Source organism: Esox lucius, chromosome 5, assembly GCF_011004845.1.
Source record: "Esox lucius isolate fEsoLuc1 chromosome 5, fEsoLuc1.pri, whole genome shotgun sequence".
NCBI lineage: Eukaryota > Metazoa > Chordata > Actinopteri > Esociformes > Esocidae > Esox > Esox lucius.
In genome coordinates, this window is record NC_047573.1 from 18,244,872 (window position 1) to 18,263,648 (window position 18,777).

The 18,777-nt window shown below is 47.1% G+C and overlaps 1 protein-coding gene across 5 annotated transcripts in view; it reads right to left on the bottom strand.

Annotated features, from left to right (window-relative positions):
- trrap (transformation/transcription domain-associated protein) overlaps positions 1 to 18,777 on the bottom strand; it is an 87,592-nt gene that overhangs the window by 40,690 nt on the left and 28,125 nt on the right. For all 5 annotated transcript variants that reach the window (XM_034292178.1, XM_034292176.1, XM_034292177.1 and 2 more), the window contains 10 exons: positions 12,288 to 12,416; positions 9,641 to 9,907; positions 9,265 to 9,471; positions 5,804 to 5,962; positions 5,473 to 5,640; positions 5,160 to 5,270; positions 4,322 to 4,468; positions 3,037 to 3,250; positions 2,731 to 2,859; positions 248 to 397 (listed from right to left, as the gene is read on the bottom strand). In XM_034292178.1, coding sequence (XP_034148069.1) covers positions 248 to 397; positions 2,731 to 2,859; positions 3,037 to 3,250; positions 4,322 to 4,468; positions 5,160 to 5,270; positions 5,473 to 5,640; positions 5,804 to 5,962; positions 9,265 to 9,471; positions 9,641 to 9,907; positions 12,288 to 12,416 — 1,681 coding nt within the window. The remainder of the gene's footprint in view (positions 1 to 247; positions 398 to 2,730; positions 2,860 to 3,036; positions 3,251 to 4,321; positions 4,469 to 5,159; positions 5,271 to 5,472; positions 5,641 to 5,803; positions 5,963 to 9,264; positions 9,472 to 9,640; positions 9,908 to 12,287; positions 12,417 to 18,777) is intronic.

The window sequence follows — 18,777 nt, forward strand, 5'->3', positions numbered from 1 at the left end:
ACTATACCGGTGGGGCCCAGAAACACCCACAATGTTAACTAAAAGGGGACACTGTCAGTCGCCATGATGTTTACGTTTTTCCTTTAATCTTAGGTTTAGGTTCATATTTACAATTGGGGTAAGGATTAGGAATAATACAGGATCTGGAATAAGATTTATTTTTTGAGGTCCCCAGGTAGACTGTAAAACAATTGTGTGTGTTGTTTGCGAGTGTGTATGGTGTGTATTTGGCAGGTGTGTTCCCTACCTGTGCTGGCCTCAGTGGCTCCGGGGGTGGCTTGCTGGGGGCTGAGGTGTTCTCGGACCATCTTCTGCAGCGAGCGCATGAACACAGAGATGAGCCGATCAATGTAGCTGGAATTGTAACTACAGGCTGACTTCAGGATCATCAACGTTCCTGAGAGAGAGGAGACAGACAACGGTTAGAGGGAGGGTGAAGCGACGTTTAGAGGGAGGGGGGAGAGACGACGTTTGGGGGGAGGGGGGAGAGACGACATTTGGGGGGAGGGGGGAGAGACGACGTTTGGGGGGAGGGGGGAGAGACGACATTTAGAGGGAGGGGGGAGAGACGACATTTAGAGGGAGGGGGGAGAGACGACATTTAGAGGGAGGGGGGAGAGACGACATTTAGAGGGAGGGGGGAGAGACGACATTTAGAGGGAGGGGGGAGAGACGACATTTAGAGGGAGGGGGGAGAGACGACATTTAGAGGGAGAGGGGAGAGACGACATTTAGAGGGAGGGGGGAGAGACGACATTTAGAGGGAGGGGGGAGAGACGACATTTAGAGGGAGGGGGGAGAGACGACATTTAGAGGGAGGGGGGAGAGACGACATTTAGAGGGAGGGGGGAGAGACGACATTTAGAGGGAGGGGGGAGAGACGACATTTAGAGGGAGGGGGGAGAGACGACATTTAGAGGGAGGGGGGAGAGACGACATTTAGAGGGAGGGGGGAGACGACATTTAGAGGGAGGGGGGAGACGACATTTAGAGGGAGGGGGGAGACGACATTTAGAGGGAGGGGGGAGACGACATTTAGAGGGAGGGGGGAGACGACATTTAGAGGGAGGGGTGGGACGACATTTAGAGGGAGGGGTGGGACGACGGTTAGAGGGAGGGGGGAGACGACGGTTAGAGGGAGGGGGGAGACGACGGTTAGAGGGAGGGGGGAGACGACATTTAGAGGGAGGGGGGAGACGACATTTAGAGGGAGGGGGGAGACGACATTTAGAGGGAGGGGGGAGACGACGGTTAGAGGGAGGGGGGAGACGACGGTTAGAGGGAGGGGGGAGACGACGGTTAGAGGGAGGGGGGAGACGACGGTTAGAGGGAGGGGGGAGACGACGGTTAGAGGGAGGGGGGAGACGACATTTAGAGGGAGGGGGGAGACGACGGTTAGAGGGAGGGGGGAGACGACGGTTAGAGGGAGGGGGGAGACGACGGTTAGAGGGAGGGGGGAGACGACGGTTAGAGGGAGGGGGGAGACGACGGTTAGAGGGAGGGGGGAGACGACGGTTAGAGGGAGGGGGGAGACGACGGTTAGAGGGAGGGGGGAGACGACGGTTAGAGGGAGGGGGGAGACGACAGTTAGAGGGAGGGGGGAGACGACGGTTAGAGGGAGGGGGGAGACGACGGTTAGAGGGAGGGGGGAGACGACGGTTAGAGGGAGGGGGGAGACGACGGTTAGAGGGAGGGGGGAGACGACGGTTAGAGGGAGGGGGGAGACGACGGTTAGAGGGAGGGGGGAGACGACGGTTAGAGGGAGGGGGGAGACGACGGTTAGAGAGAGGGGAGGGGGAGACAATGGCGGGAGGGAGGGGAACAACGGTTGGTGGGAAGGGGGGAGGGGAGATAACAGTTAGATGGAGGGGGGAGAGAGGATATAACAGTTAGAGGGAGGGGGGAGAGAGGATATAACAGTTAGAGGGAGGGGGGAGAGAGGATATAACAGTTAGAGGGAGGGGGGAGAGAGGATATAACAGTTAGAGGGAGGGGGGAGAGAGGATATAACAGTTAGAGGGAGGGGGGAGAGAGGAGATAACAGTAAAGGGAGGGGGGAGAGAGGATATAACAGTTAGAGGGAGGGGGGAGAGAGGAGAAATGGACATCCACACCAGCAAATACAAACACGCCGGTGACTAAGGGGTCTGTGAGGGGCACTGGTACTACAAGGGTGTTTACAGGAAGAAACCTGACAGCATTACAGAGTAATGAATTTCTCTGCACAACCCCCTAGGGACCGGAGATATGCATCATACCAGCAGAGGGAGAGTAACAGGAGCCTAGGAGGACAGGACACGGCATCAAGGCAGTTATTGGCCACTGTGGCCATTTCAGGAAACTCTATAAGTGTTACCTTTCCTAGCGTCCTCCACCATTCGTCACTCTGTGCCGTTTACATGAATAAATAATATCACCTCTGGGGAAACTGAGACTTTATCGTCATGTGTCAGTAAAACAGCTTTTTGGAAAACCTGCGTAAAACGGTTATCGGAAGATAGAGTGAAAGAGAAATCGGTATTTCCCCTCTGAGAGACAGCCGCCTTTAACTGCCCCAGCTGCTCACCTACCCGACGTAGCCCATTGATTTACATTTTAAGGACAGACAGACAGACAGACAGAGCTGTAACTGCTGGCCAGAGACCCAGAGATCAGTCACGTGTACAAGTGGGCGTGTCCCAGGGGAGGAGCGACACGGCAGGACAGACTGGGTGTGGGCAGGGCTCGTACCAAACAGCTGCGTGGGGTTAGCACTGCTGGTGGCCTTCTCATAGCTGGTGAGTCCCTCGTAGATGACCTTCCCCACCGCAGCATACAGGCACTCCAGCTCCTCATACTTGGACGCCACAGTGGACGTGCCTGGGACAAAAGACGCCACATTCGGTTACAGCTGGGAAATAAAGACTTGGCTTACCAGCCCAAAGTGGAGTTCTCCAAAAAAGGTGGCCACGCGGCGATCCGCTCAGGGTCAAGAAATGACCTGAAGGCCAGGGACGTTAGGCGACAGTCCGGGAAAAAGGGATAGGAGGGACTCACTGGGCTCTGTGGGGAAGATGCTCATGAGCCTGGACAGCAGCGAGTGGACGGCCCGGAGAACCTTGGTGTTGCCGCAGGTCATGCAGGCAGCGATGCCTCTCTGGAGGGGCTTGAAATGGGCCAGGATGGCTGGGGACTGGAGCACTGTCAGCAGGAAGCACAGGATCTCCAGGCCCGTACAGATGTTGGAGAAGTTAGCCTGGGCCGGCTGCTCCTGGAGGGACACAGAGGAGGGAGGGAGAGAGCGCCTTGGTCAGGGAAATACAGGAATTATTTGAATGGATCCTTTAGGAGTGCTGTTCAACCTGGTCGGGGACAGGGAGGCGGGGGACAGGGAGGCGGGGGACAGGGAGGCGGGGGACAGGGAGGCGGGGGACAGGGAGGCGGGGGACAGGGAGGCGGGGGACAGGGAGGCGGGGGACAGGGAGGGATAGAAAGATGATTTGGAACCTGTGGACTCACGTGTAATAATGAACAAGGTGACTTGGTTGATAAGGCTCTCTGGTCTAAGTTAAAAGGTATTGATTCAGCACTGACAGAATAAGGCCTAGTCCCAGATGGGTTTTAGATAGGTGTGCGCGTGTGTGCGTGCACGCGTTCCGCCCTCTAATGCCGTCTCTTTAATCACGGACATGGCAGCACAATGGGATGATAAAAGACAAACCCGATTTACAACACTGTTCATTAGTCTGGATAAGACTGTTGGGCAGGTACTGTTCAGTCGCAGGAAGGAAGGAGAAGATTTGCACGCGCGCACACACACGCACCCGCCACCCCTGAAGTAAGGTTGAAGCGGGGACGGATGGAGAGGGTGGCTGCTGTAGAGAAAAACCATCACAGACAGACATTTGGGGGGGCAGTCAGATAACCTGGTCTCAGGAAGACTCTGAATAGGGAGATGAGAGGTGTGTGTGCGCGTGTGTGTGTGTGTGGGGGGGGGGGGGTGGGGGGGGGGGGGGTGGACTGACTCAGTTATCTCCCGCACACTGTGTGAGGCTCTGACTGCTGCTGGTTCACATAATGACTAAATAATGACAGGGAACAGATAAGGAACAAAGGAATTCAAACACAAGACTGACTGGAACTAAGTAGAGCAGAATAGCTCACTGAGGGCCCGCTAGCAGACAGAAACCGGACAAAAACACAATTTACCAAGTCACTCACTGAGAAGAGTACAGGCATACATGGTTGATTGGAGATTATTTCAAAGCCTGACTAGAAGAGCTCAAACTCAGTGCAAAACCAGAACAAACAGCTAACATGGGCACTTTCTGCAAAGCCTTACCACGGTCATGAGGAGTTTGTCGAACCACTGCAGTTTGAGCTCAGCTCTGGGCCACATGTCAGGTCTGAGAGCTGTCTTCATCAGGCCCACGCAACGACGAGACAGCAGCTCACCAGGGGAACCTGCCACATTGGCGCTGTCGTTCACCTGGTGAGACGAAAAATCATCACGGACATCATCGTTATTATCAGTACCATGATCATTTTCAAACGCTGAAGGTTTTGAAAAACTGAGGAAAAGATCCAAAGCTGTTTGAGTGTCAAATAACTGAAATGCCAGCACCTCAAGCAGAGCCACATGTCAGTGGTAATGCTAGAACTTCAAGCACAGAGACACAGGTCAATGGTAATGCTAGAACTTCAAGCACAGTCACAGGTCAGTGGTAATGCTAGCACTTCAAGCACAGTCACAGGTCAGTGGTAATGCTAGCACTTCAAGCACAGTCACAGGTCAGTGGTTATGCTAGCACTTCAAGCACAGTCACAGGTCAGTGGTTATGCTAGCACTTCAAGCACAGTCACAGGTCAGTGGTAATGCTAGCACTTCAAGCACAGTCACAGGTCAGTGGTTATGCTAGCACTTCAAGCACAGTCACAGGTCAGTGGTTATGCTAGCACTTCAAGCACAGTCACAGGTCAGTGGTAATGCTAGCACTTCAAGCACAGTCACAGGTCAGTGGTAATGCTAGCACTTCAAGCACAGTCACAGGTCAGCTTTAGTGCAAGTTCGCCGGGTCAAAGGACGGATCAAGAGGACCGTGATGTACCACGGTGCCTACAGCAGCAGGTGACATTAGTCCTCATACTACCCAGGGGGTCATTAGCAGGATGGGCTGTACCTGGCAGGCGATGCGGATCAGGAAGTTGACAACAGTGTCTGTGTGTTGTTTCTCCACTGGCTTGGTAAGGAGGGTCTCTGTTCCAGGCATGGACTGACTGCGCCCAAACAACTACACACACAAATCATTTATTTTAAGGATGGTTAGATTTGTTTTTTTAACCTGAAAACAAGTTAAATATACTTGATAGGACAGATATTTGTTTGCAGTGAAGTCAATCCGAGAGCAAGGTGAAGCCGTTACTGTGTCGCCGACCACCAGCGGGTTATCCATTTCCTGACGGGGGGTGATATTTTGCCTTCCTCATACGTACACTAGTGCTGGGCGGTGTTACCGCAGCGATGGCCCCGGTGACAGTGCGGAACCTCTTGACGTCCTGACCGGCAGCTGAGTCCATGGACAGGCCCCTCTTCACCCCGCCGCCGGCCGCTGTGCTGGTCCCCTCCCCACTGACCCCGGGGTCAGACCCCTCCACCTCCGGCTGGAAAAGGGGGAAGTCTTAGTCCGTTAAACGCCTCAACAATCAACTTCCTACAGCCACACGACAAACATTTCAGAGTAAAGCAATGAAAGTGAATTTCTAAAACAAATAATTCTCCAAGTCATAACAGAAAGAGAGACAGAGCAACAGTTTGTGTGCGTACCAGGGCGTCTTTGATCCTCTGCAGTTCCCACTTGATGACGACCTCGGCCAGGTCCACAGCCAGTTTCCTCTGCTCTATGGTGACACTGGGGGTGAAGCCCAGACGCTGCATAGCACTGATCATGTGTTGAACCAGGTGGTGACGAACAGGATAATAAACCTGGTCACAACAGAGGGTTAGACACTAGGGATGTGCATTGGACCATATTTTACTAAGCGAATAGTATGTGTTGTTATTCGAATAGTATTCGGTAAACCAAAATAAATGTTTCTAAAAACTACCGATACCACATGAGCGCTACTACATAACGTGCGAAGGACAGGGTGTTGTTCTCATGTAACATCGGCTCATTGGCCGTTCGTGCGACAAAAACACGACTGCGTATATGGGGGAAGCGGTGTGGTTGACACGCAAAACTACAGTACTAAAAGCTAGTTAGCTAAGCTTGCCGGCTATATGCTATTTGCTTAAATCACCGTTTTCTGCACTCTCAACCGCCTTTTCATTCCACAGCTGAACACTAACATAGCGTTTTATGGCCAAATATTTTTTACAGAGGTAACATTTATTCAGTAAATATATTCCATCTTCCCTTGAATTACTTGACTTTCATCCACTTACTAACAGTAGGCTAAGTAGTATATATTGCATTATTCTGACTGACTGGGCCCGACCACACTACTACCGCTTTGATTGAGGAATGTAAACAACAAACATGTGTGAAGGAGTGCATGTTCTAAAAACGACTTAAAACGTTATACTTTTTTTAAATGTCATGGTATATCGTCATGTGTAAAAAATGTAGATTGGAATGTTTAAAGTATTTAGAAAAATAACATTCAAGTCGACTTATTTCTACCGAAAAATACATATACATAGAAAATGGGGGTTAACTGAATACAGTATTCGAATACAACATTTTGGGTATTCGAATATTCGACTATCCGTGCCCATCCCTATTAGACACCACTACAACACAGACAGGTAGATTTTTTTTTTTATTCAGGGATTTTATTCTTTATATGACAGGAAAGTGGTATAAGATTGAAGTGAGGGTTTTGACTGAAAAAGAACGTTTTAACCTCCTGTAGATTTTAAGTCCACCCTTAGTAATACTTTAGTCATAACTTAGACATAGGTAAAACCTAAATATTGCCTTTAAGGTAGAAACAGAGCTGATTTCCACAGCTTAATAAGGCCTCGGAATCACTCCTGCACTTACCCAGATTGCACTCACACACTCAAACCCCAGAGTGGCAGACGCACTCACACAGACAGACAGACACACATGCACGCACGCACGCACGCAAAAACACATCAATCCCATCAAGTATATTTATTTTAGGGAAAGCGATTTGCAAAACGAAACCCTAAGTAGAAAACATTACATAAATGACTAGCAATATGCAGGCTATTGTTTAAAGTCCAGCCTTTAGCCAGTACAGGCAGATGCCTCTTATGGCGCTTTTCCACTGCATGGTACCAGCACGACTCGGCTCGCCTTTTTTGCTTTTCCACTGGACAAAAGTTGGGATAGTACCTGGTACCAGATACTTTTTTTAGCACCTGCTTCGTCAAGGTTCAAACCGAGCTGAGGCGATACCAAAAGGTGACGTGAAAACACGGAACACTTTTGATTGGACAAGAGTGACTCAGTGTGTTAGCCGTCCAGTGTCAGAGAACGGTTAAGACGAGAACTGCACCTCTTTGCGCGTCTGTGCCAGGAGTCCACGCATTGAAATGGGTTAATTTCAGTGCCAGTGCATTGGCCAGACTCGTAATTTAAGCGATCGTATTTTCACAAAACTCCTCTCGATCTGGACTTACTGGCGTTGAAATCAACTCGTTATCCCCGTGAGACCCACAATACGCGCTGTTTTTGGAACCTACCTCGTCTTTTTCCTCTGGGTTTTTCTATAGGCGAACTGGCATACATTGCACTGGTCAAAGTAGTAAGGTCAAGCAAACAGAAGCAGCCTATAAAGCTTCCTCACTATTTTTCCAGTCTACAATGTATTAAGACCAAAGTTACCGCTCACGCGCGCTTCCTCGCTACTACCAGTATAAACGCTGCCTTGCGTAGCCTACAGCAGGCTACTCTTGAGTCTGTCGGCTTGGTATTATAGCCGGCAATTAATAAAGCAACTATTTACACCTGTTAATCGATATGGAGGGGTTATGTAGGTTGTATTAAATGTGTTGGCGTTGAAATCTTAGGTGTATACGCTTAAATCTAACATAACATTGCAGTTACGTCATCTTTAACACTGCAACTACTTTTTCACCGTTTTTCAATCCAGATTTAGTTTACTTTTGATTTTCCACGTTCAAAGCTCGTCAATTTAAAAGAAAATTAATGGAGTTCATTCTAGAGATTTTTCTGTTCACTGCAGGGTTTACGTTAGATGGCAAATGCTGGCTTTTCGCCGGTATTAGGTGTAGGATATCTCCATTGTTGTTCCCGTGTGTGTCGCGTTGGAGGTGCAGTCATGGCAGTTTTCCTGTGATGTCACTATGGGCGGGTAAAGGGTACTATCTGCAGTGGAAAATCAACCGAGGCGAGCCGTGTAAAGCCGAGTCGAGCTGGTACCATGCAATGAAAAAGCTCCCACAGCGGGTAAGGTCGAGGCGAGTCGAGTCGGTACCATGCAGTGGAAAAGCGCCATTACCCCCAACAATCAACTCAAAATGACAATTGAAAAGAAAACTGAATGCAGCCAGTACAATGCAATTGTATTGCATTGTATAAACATGACTTTAATTGCTAAAATCTACAACCCTAATCTATTAAAGCTTAGAACAGATATCATAATTAGCAGATGTCATCAAAACACAGAGTATTGTAGGTGTCTAATGGACAACTATATAGGCTGTCATGTCAGCCCTGCATGACCACAACACTTCCAAACAACACCAAGTCCAGGCCACAAGAGATTCTGGTCGGGCCGGCAGTAAACAAAGAAAAAAAAGAAAAAAAAAATGGACCCAGCCGGGACTTCTAAGCCCAGAGATGGAAAGCACGTCTAAGGCCTTTCAGCACGTGCACACAGGAGAGAGGGAGTGCGGCTTACATTGTCAGAGATGATTAGAGATGTTCAGATGAAGAGTGATTATCTCTAGACTTCTCAACCACAGACAAAAAGCATGACGGAGGCTCTCACACACACACACACACTTGATCATTGCACAGTCGTCTCTCCGGTGCTATGACGATGTGATGAGTACTCTCAGTCAGAGAGCAGTGTGTCACAGCAATCTAGAACGAGCTTGACATGGTTCCACACTTCTAAACTGTCCCCTGGCTCCGTAATGAAGTGTGTAGCAAGGAGAAGAATTACAATAAGACGGTCTTTTAAAATACAATTATACTGACTAATCCCCTTCACTGTGCTAGGGAACACGCAGGGTGTGCGCGTGTTGTGTGTGTGCACGTGCGTGCGTACGTGTGTTGGCGTACTCACTCTAAAGTGCTGGACAATAAGATGCAGAATGTGGACCAGCTGAGGGACGGTGTGTCCCTCCTCAACGATGATCTTGCGTGTCCAGTGGGTCAGCATCTGGTGTCCGTCCTCCATTCGGGCCGGCACAGCCGGGGTCAGAATAGCCATGGCCTGGCGGACTATAGCCCTGGCCTCCATGGTGTGGGCCTTGAGCAGGCTGTGGAACACCTAAAACCACAGGCGGAAGAGACCCGCTCAATGTCAAACTGGAAAAAAACCCAGCATGGAAATCCTTCCTACATGGTTTTATTTCCAACGGACCAGCAACCTCAAACACCACACCAACGGCGTGGCCCACAGCAATAGTCTGACAAGCTAAATGTGGTTTTAAAGTCACCTGCAGGACAATCTTCTTGTGGATGGCGAACTTGGCGATGATGTGCGCCAGCAGCAGGTGCCCACTGTACTTGCAGGCTGGGTCGACACAGGCCTTGGGCAGCAGGCACGGCCAGGCGAACGTCATGAGGCGCCGCAGCTTGCTGTTCCGGGACTTGTTGTTGTCGTGGATGTGGTGGGGGGCATGCTCCACCAAGAGGGTGGAGAACTGGAGCAGGTAGATACGGAGGGAATCCAGGAGGTCTGCCTGCTTCTCTGGGTCGAGGACCTGTTGAGAGGACAGGGCAGAATGACAAGTCATTTTCTTGCTCCTTCGAAAGGGAAGTTTATTTCCAAATTTCTGGGCAAGGTGAGGTGCTGCAATTACGCATTACAATGAACAGTCAATGTAGTTTTAAAAAAAGTAACTCCTACCCAGTAATGATACCGGACTATTCTGCTTTGGCAACTGCTCTTTCATCCCAATACTTCCTGGGAGCTGTTTTAACCCTAAAAGGCTCTCTCTTTTTGGAGATCACATATCCTTCAACTAATAACTATAAGGTTGATTGACAGCCAAGCGTTGGGCCAAGAATTAAATCGCCAAGTCGAAAAAAGTTCTGCCCTTGACCAAGGCAGTTAACAGTAATTGTTCCAAAACAGACCGCACTTTTCTCCTATTTGAGGGAGTTGGATTAAAGCGAAAATAACACCAGTTGGAAGTTGTGTACGACTGACAACCAAAACAGTGCCATTAATTTAAAAGTGCATTTGACATTTTCTTGCATTTTTGTCCAGGGTCAAGAAACTTTTCTGAAGATCTTTTCCGTAGGTGGACCTTGGAATGTAACACATCCAGTATTAGTAAGACAGTGAGTCAGAGACTATGATTAGATTGGGTTCAGAACAAACAAACACTGTGACCTTTACTGTTGCCATGGTGACATTAGTGCCAGGCAGGCCAGAACATAACACACTGAAGGGTGAATAGGATTTGAGACGGGAAGGAGGGAGATGTGCGAGGGATGACAGCAAGAGGGATGACAGGAGAGGAGAGGGAGGGAGAAGGAGGAGAGAAGAGAGAGGGACAGGAGAAAGGGAGAAGATGATGGAATAAAACAAAGAAAAGAGGTCGATGGATGAAACAGATGAAGAGGAGGGAAGAGAAGATCGAGCCGGGCAATACGAGAAAGAAAATCCAGTGAGTGAAATTGATGTGTTAATTATAAATAAAACGATACATTTATAACATACCCGGACCACTGTTAATTTATTATTTCATGTAAAACTTCACCCATCTCTGGAATTGGTTCGTTTTCGTAATAACCAATATCAGTAAAATGGCTACGATAAGTGATAATTTCAATCATTTTCCCTTTATCTTGTCACTACCCAGCTCTGTTGAGTGATAACTCAGTGTGGATCACAGCAAGGTCAGTTTCCACCCCCTGTGGTGAAGAAATTAAGTGTTATTTGAATTCAACACTCTATGCTGTTGTTACCCGACTGTGTTGTCTTCATTCACGTTGAAGTCACCCAGAGTAGTCACCCAGAGTGTGAAAACCTAAGGAGGGGTCCTGATCAAATTTCACAGAATGCTTAGCAGCAGGATGATCTCAAAGAAAGTTGACTTTAATAACGGTTTTCCAGCCTCCCAGGCGGTGTGGCAGTTGAGGGTCCTCTTCTGTAGAGCCAAGCTGATGGGAGGCTAGGAAGCACCGTGAACGATGCAAATTGAACAGTAATGTCCAAAGTGCTGATTAATTCAAAGCATTTAGACGTTGCATGCATAACGTTCATATGCATTATGCATGGCTGTACACGTACAGTATCAGCTCAAGTCTGGGAAAACAAGGTTTAAATTGAAAAATACAAAAAGATTGAAGATGAATTACTCATTTTCATAACTGCTTTTATGTTGACTATTATTAAGCCTACTGAATGGACAGGTTTTGATATGCTCCAATCATGATCATGGAATAAAACACAGAACTATGCTGTGGGTCCTTTGTATCTTTATAACTGTACGGCTGACATTGCCTTTCCAAAACCTCTCCTTCAGTCCTGTCTGACCCATGCAGAGTGACAGGGTGTCAGTGAAATACGCGCCATGAAACGCGTTACTATTTATGGCGGTGAACAGATTTAATTGTTTTTCGATGCAGTGTTCGACTGTCCGTTCCCAAATGAAGTGCCTGCTAGCTTGGAGGAGCAGGGCTGCATACAGAGTCCGAAGCAAATGCAACCTGTCACACAGCGAGAGGCAACAGCCGGTATGTGCTTTCAATGAAATAAGCCCAGACATCTCAGTATACAAGCCACTGTGAAAGCAGAGATTTGTTTGTCAATGTTGTGACTGACAGTTTATTATTATTTGTTAAACGCTAGGACATAAGGACAACCCTGTTCCGGCCCAGCTAATAATGTCCTATTGGAAATTGAGACTCATTTTTAGACAATTCAGAATAATAGTATAGTGAGAATAGTCAAATGGGTGAGAATATCGTCAATTGATAACAAAACAGCAACCAGCCTGAGGTGAAGAGCAGAAATCATTCATCAACAATTCATCAACACTTTGAAAAGTGTAAATTTAACACTATTTTGGTAGTCCCCATGTTATCTCCGGGAAAGGGCTAGTAATGGTTGTAGTTGGTCTGTTAAAGTACCTTGGTGATGAAGACACTAGTGATGCTCTCAGAGTTGTCTCCCTCGGGATTAGGAGGTCCCAGAAGCTGTTCCCCCTCGCCCTTCTCAAAGCTGTACAGGAATGCTGGGTTGAGGATGTGCTGCAACACCTAGGAAACAAATACAGGATGTAATGACAGAACTGACGGAGGAGAAACAGGACAGCTGTAGTCATTGTAAAGATGAATGTACAAGTGTGCTCACAAGTTTGCATACCCTGGCAGAAATAGTGAAATCTTGGCATTGATATTGAAAATATGACTGATCATGCAAATTATAATTTATTTTCTTGAAGGATAGTGATCATATGAACCCATTCATTATCACATAGTTGTTTGGCTCCTTTTTAAATCATAACGATAACAGAAATAACCCAAATAGCCCTGATCAAAAGTTTACACACCCTTGAATGTTTGGCCTTGTTACAGACACACAAGGTGACACACAATGGAGTTTCCCACACCTGTAGCTTTTTAAATTGCAATTAGTGTCCATGTATAAATAGTCAATGAGTTTCTTAGCTCTCATGTGGATGCACTGAGCAGGCTAAATACTGAGCCATGGGTAACAGAAAATAACTGTGAAAAGTCCTGCATAATAAGGTAATGGAAAAGGATATAAAAAGACATCCAAAGCCTTGGAAATGCGAGTCAGTACAGTTCTAACACTTATTAAGAAGTGGAAAATTCAGGGATCTTTTGATACCAAGCCAAGGTCAGGTAGACCAAGAAAGAATTCAGCCAAAACTGCCAGGAGAATAGTTCAGGATACAAAGAAATACAGTCTGCTCTGGAAAAATACGGTGTGGTTGTTTCAAGGAGCACAATACGACGATACTTGAACAAAAATGAGCTGCAGAAAAAAAGCCTTGAATGCGCCAATGCCACAAAAAAGCCCCATTACAATATGCCTGACAACAACTTGGCACACGTGACAGCTTCTGGCACACTGTAATTTGGAGTGACCATAAGCTCTGTTTGGAGAGGGGTCAATAAGGCCTATAGTGAACAGAATACCATCACCACTGTGAAGCATGATGGTGGCTCACTGATGTTTTGGGGGTGTGTGAGCTATAAAGGCATGTGGAATCTAGTGAAAATTTATGGCAAGACGAATGCAGCACGTTATCAAAAAATACTGGCAGACAATTTGCATTGTTCTGTATGAAAGCTCTGCATGGAACGCTCTTGGACTTTCCAGCATGACAATGACCCTCCAGTGGCACAAGGCCAAGTTGACCCTCCAGTGGTTACAGCAGAAAAACGTGACGTTTCTGGAGTGGCCATCACAGTCTCCTGACCTTAAAATCATTGAGCCACTCTGGGGAGATCTCAAACGTGCGGTTCATGCAAGACGACCAAAGACTTTGCACGACCTGGAGGCATTTTGCCAAGACGAATGGACAGCTACAGTGGGGCAAAAAAGTATTTAGTCAAGCCACCAATTGTGCAGGTTCTCCCACTTAAAAAGATGAGAGAGGCCTGTAATTTCCATCATAGGTACACTTCAACTATGAGAGACAAAATGAGAAAAGAAAATCCAGAAAATCACATTGTAGGAATTTTTATGAATTTATTGGTAAATTATAGTGCAAAATAAGTAACAAAAGTTCATCTGAATACTTTGTTATATACCCTTTGTTGGCAATGACAGAGGTCAAACGTTTTCTGTAAGTCTTCACAAGGTTTTCACACACTGTTGCTGGTATTTTGGCCCATTCCTCCATGCAGATCTCCTCTAGAGCAGTGATGTTTTGGGGCTGTCGCTGGGCAACACAGACTTTCAACTCCCTCCAAAGATTTTCTAGGGGGTTGAGATCTGGTGACTGGCTAGGCCACTCCAGGACTTTGAAATGCTTCTTACGAAGCCACTCCTTCGTTGCCCGGGCAGTGTGTTTGGGATCATTGTCATGCTGAAAGACCCAGCCACGTTTCATCTTCAATGCCCTTGCTGATGGAAGGAGGTTTTCACTCAAAATCTCACAATACATGGACCCATTCATTCTTTCCTTTACACGGATCAGTTGTCCTGGTCCCTTTGCAAAGAAACAGCCCCAAAGCATGATGTTTCCACCCCCATGCTTCACAGTAGGTATGGTGTTCTTTGGATGCAACTCAGCATTCTTTCTCATCCAAACACGACGAGTTGAGTTTTTACCAAGAAGTTCTATTTTGGTTTCATCTGATCATATGACATTGTCCCAATCCTCTTCTGGACCATCCAAATGCTCTCTAGCAAACCTCAGATGGGCCTGGACATGTACTGGCTTAAGCAGGGGGACACGTCTGGCACTGCAGGATTTAAGTCCCTGGCGGCATAGTGTGTTACTGAAGGTAGCCTTTGTTACTTTGGTCCCAGCTCTCTGCAGGTCATTCACAAGGTCCCCCCGTGTGGTTCTGGGATTTATACTCACCGTTCTTGTGATAATTTTGACCCCACGAGGTGAGATCTTGCGTGGAGCCCCGGATCGAGGGAGATTATCAGTGGTCTTGTATGTCTTCCATTTTCTTATAATTGCTCCCACAGTTGATTTCTTCACACCAAACTGCTTACCTATTGCAGATTCAGTCTTCACAGCTTGGTGCAGGTCTATAATTTTGTTTCTGGTGTCCTCTTTGGTCTTGGCCATAGTGGAGTTTGGAGTGTGACTGTTTGAGGTTGTGGACAGGTGTCTTTTATACTGATAACAAGTTCAAACAGGTGCCATTAATACAGGTAACGAGTGGAGGACAGAGGAGCCTCTTAAAGAAGTAGTTACTAGTGAAAGCTAGAAATCTTGCTTGTTTGTAGGTGACCAAATACTTATTTTACAGAGAAATGTACCAATAAATTCATAAAAAAATCCTACAATGTGATTTTCTGGATTTTTTTCTCTCTCATTTTGTCTCTTATAGTTGAAGTGTACCTATGATGAAAATTACAGGCCTCTCTCCTCTTTTTAAGTGGGAGAACTTACACAATTGGTGGCTGACTAAATACCTTTTTGCCCCACTGTACATCACCTGAAAGAATTCAGGGCCTCATGAACAACTATTGCAAAATACTGCATGCTGTTATTGATGCTAAAGGGGGCAATACACAGTATTACGAACTAAGGGCATGCAGACTTTTGAACAGGGTTCGGTTCATTATTTTCTTTGTTGCCATGTTTTATTTTATGATTGTGCCATTCTGTTATAACCTACAGATGAATGTGAATCCCATAAGAAATAACATACATGTGTTTTGCCTGCTCACTCATGTTTTTTTTATTTTACAAATGGTACATATATTACCAATTCTCCAAAGGTATATAAACTTTTGAGCACAACTGTATGAGATTGAATGGGGGTAAAATAAAACGCAACTGTTTTAAAGCCATACAAATGGAAATTAACAACTCCTTTTTAGCCATTTAGCTACACATTTCAGTCAACATAAAGGCTTTTCAATCCACAGTAACAAAAGAGCACATCTCAGAGGTAGACATTCAAGACAAACGCATAATGAAGCAGTCAGCTGCTGAATCCCAGGGCTAACGGGAGCATTTATTAAAGCTCCTATCTCCTAATGAACTCCTACCCACAACTATACATCATACTCCAGGCAGGACGTCTTTCAGTAGAGACATCATGTGGCAGCGTCATGGAAATACTACATCAACACACATGCACACACACCCGCACACACACACACGAAGAGGTGTCATTTGGTCTCATCTGTTCCCATTAATTCAGAGTCTCTATGATATCAATCATAGAGACACCGCCCAACATTACTTTAGTGCCATTAGATGATTAGTGTCCTCCTCTAACAGCTCCGCTCCGAGTGTGTGACTGGAGGAGACATTCGCATTATCTACTACAGCAGAGGAGGTGCCTGAGGCGAGAGAGAAACAGGGACGGCTACAGAAGCACCAAGACAAACAGACCGACTTGACGCAGAGCGAGATGGACGGAAACAGACCTCTAGCATGTCAGTGCACCACCGAGATCCCCCCCCCCCCCCCACACACAGATCCAACATACATGGTGCACCCACCACCAGAACATCCCCCTCCATGCCCCCCCCCCCCATTTAACATACATGGTGCACCCACCACCAGAACATCCCCCTCCACGCCCCCCCCCATTTAACATACATGGTGCACCCACCACCAGAACATCCCCCTCCACGCCCCCCCCCCCCCATTTAACATACATGGTGCACCCACCACCAGAACACCCCCCTCCACGCCCCCCCATTTAACATACATGGTGCACCCACCACCAGAACACCCCCCTCCACGCCCCCCTCATTTAACATACATGGTGCACCCACCACCAGAACACCCCCCCCACCCAAATCCAACATACATGGTGCCCCCACCACCAGAACATCACCACCTCTACCAGACTAGAGGCAGCAAACCTGGTACATCTCCCCTCCACAGGAACCCCCAGCAGGACCTGTGCAGCTAGACAGGGGCCCTTAAAGGGCCAGACAACTCTATGGGATTGAGTGGGATTCAATTGCTCCTCCAGTTCATCTGCACCAGACAGAATGAAAAATAACTTAGCTATTACATTTCTTTGGACTGTTGTGTTGAAAAATATATACAATTTATTTTTTCTCCACAAATGCACTATGAGTAAACATGTGCATCACCCAGGGCTTAAACTCAACAAACAGTTTGAAACTGGAGCGCAAAATGTTGATGTCCTCATTCTGCAGGAGACACGGTGGTAGGCTGACACTGACACGCATTGTCTGGCAGGCCGGGTAATTGTGCCGTCACAGACACACAGCTGTCTATAGAGACTCTGGACGATTTATCATTTGGTACAAATTCAAACCACAAACATGAATTGATCCCCCGAAATAAGAAAAATATAAAAAGATTAACAGTACTGACAAAAAACAAAGAGAGACATTCCTTTCCAGAATATTTAGTATATCCGCATTCTACAATCCCAGTGGTTCTCAGAGGAAATGTTTCCCATCTTTGAAGATGTAGGGAAGACGTGCTTATATGTGGGGACTCAAATGTAAGCACAGGAACACTACTGGATCTAATGAGCTTATGATATAACCAGCCATAATGTTTCTGTTGAAATCCTCCCATAGAAATAACCATGACTGTGACATTAATAAACATGTAAAGATCTGTTGTAGCTCTGTCAAAGCCTGGGTGAGTTCCAGTGGGACAGTGCGCGTGCGTGTGGTGGTGGTGGTGGTGGGGGGGGTGGGGGGCAAAGTCTGGGTGAGTGCTCTGGGGTGAGGTTCAGTGGGACACTGTGGGGGAAGTCAGTGCTCACCTCTTGGCACAGAGAAAGAATCAAAGGGTGATGTATACAGTGGGGAGAACAAGTATTTGATACACTGCCGATTTTGCAGATTTTCCTACTTATAAAGCATGTAGAGGTCTGTCATTTTTATCATAGGTACACTTCAACTGTGAGAGACAAAAATCCAGAAAAATCACATTGTATGATTTTTTTAATAATTAATTTGCATTTTATTGCATGACATAAGTATTTGATCACCTACCAACCAGTAAGAATTCCGGCTCTCACAGAACTGTTAGTTTTTCTTTAAGAAGTCCTCCTGTTCTCCACTCATTATCTGTATTAACTGCACCTGTTTGAACTTGTTACCTGTATAAAACACCAGTCCACACACTCAATCAAACAGACTCCAACCTCTCCACAATGGCCAAGACCAGAGAGCTGTGTAAGGACATCAGGGATAAAATTGTGGACCTGCACAAGGCTGGAATGGGCTAAAGGACAATAGGCAAGCAGCTTAGTGAGAAGGCAACAAATGTTGGCGCAATTATTAGAAAATGGAAGAAGTTCAAGATGACGGTCAATCTCCCTCGTTCTGGGGCTCTATGCAAGATCTCACCTCGTGGGGCATCAATGATCATGAGGAAGGTGAGGGATCAGCCCAGAACTACATGGCAGGACCTGGTCAATGATCTGAAGAGAGCTGGGACCACAGGCTCAAAGAAAACCATTAGTAACACACTACACCGTCATGGATTCAAATCCTGCAGCGCACGCAAGGTCCCCCTGCTCAAGCCAGCGCATGTCCAGGCCCGTCTGAAGTTTGCCAATGACCATCTGGATGATCCAGAGGAGGAATGGGAGAAGGTTATGTGGTCTGATGAGACATAAATTGAGCTTTTTGCTCTGAACTCCACTCGCTGTGTTTGGAGGAAGAAGAAGGATGAGTACAACCCCAAGAACACCATCCCAACCGTGAAGCATGGAGGTGGAAACATCATTCTTTGGGGATGCATTTCTGCAAAGGGGACAGGACGACTGCACCATATAGAGGGGAGGATGGATGGGGCCACGTATTGCGAGAGCTTGGCCAACAACCTCCTTCCAGCATAACAACAACCCGAAACACACAGCCAGGGCAACTAAGGAGTGGCTCCGTAATAAGCATCTCAAGGTCCTGGAGTGGCCTAGCCAGTCTCCAGAACTGAACCCAATAGAAAATCTT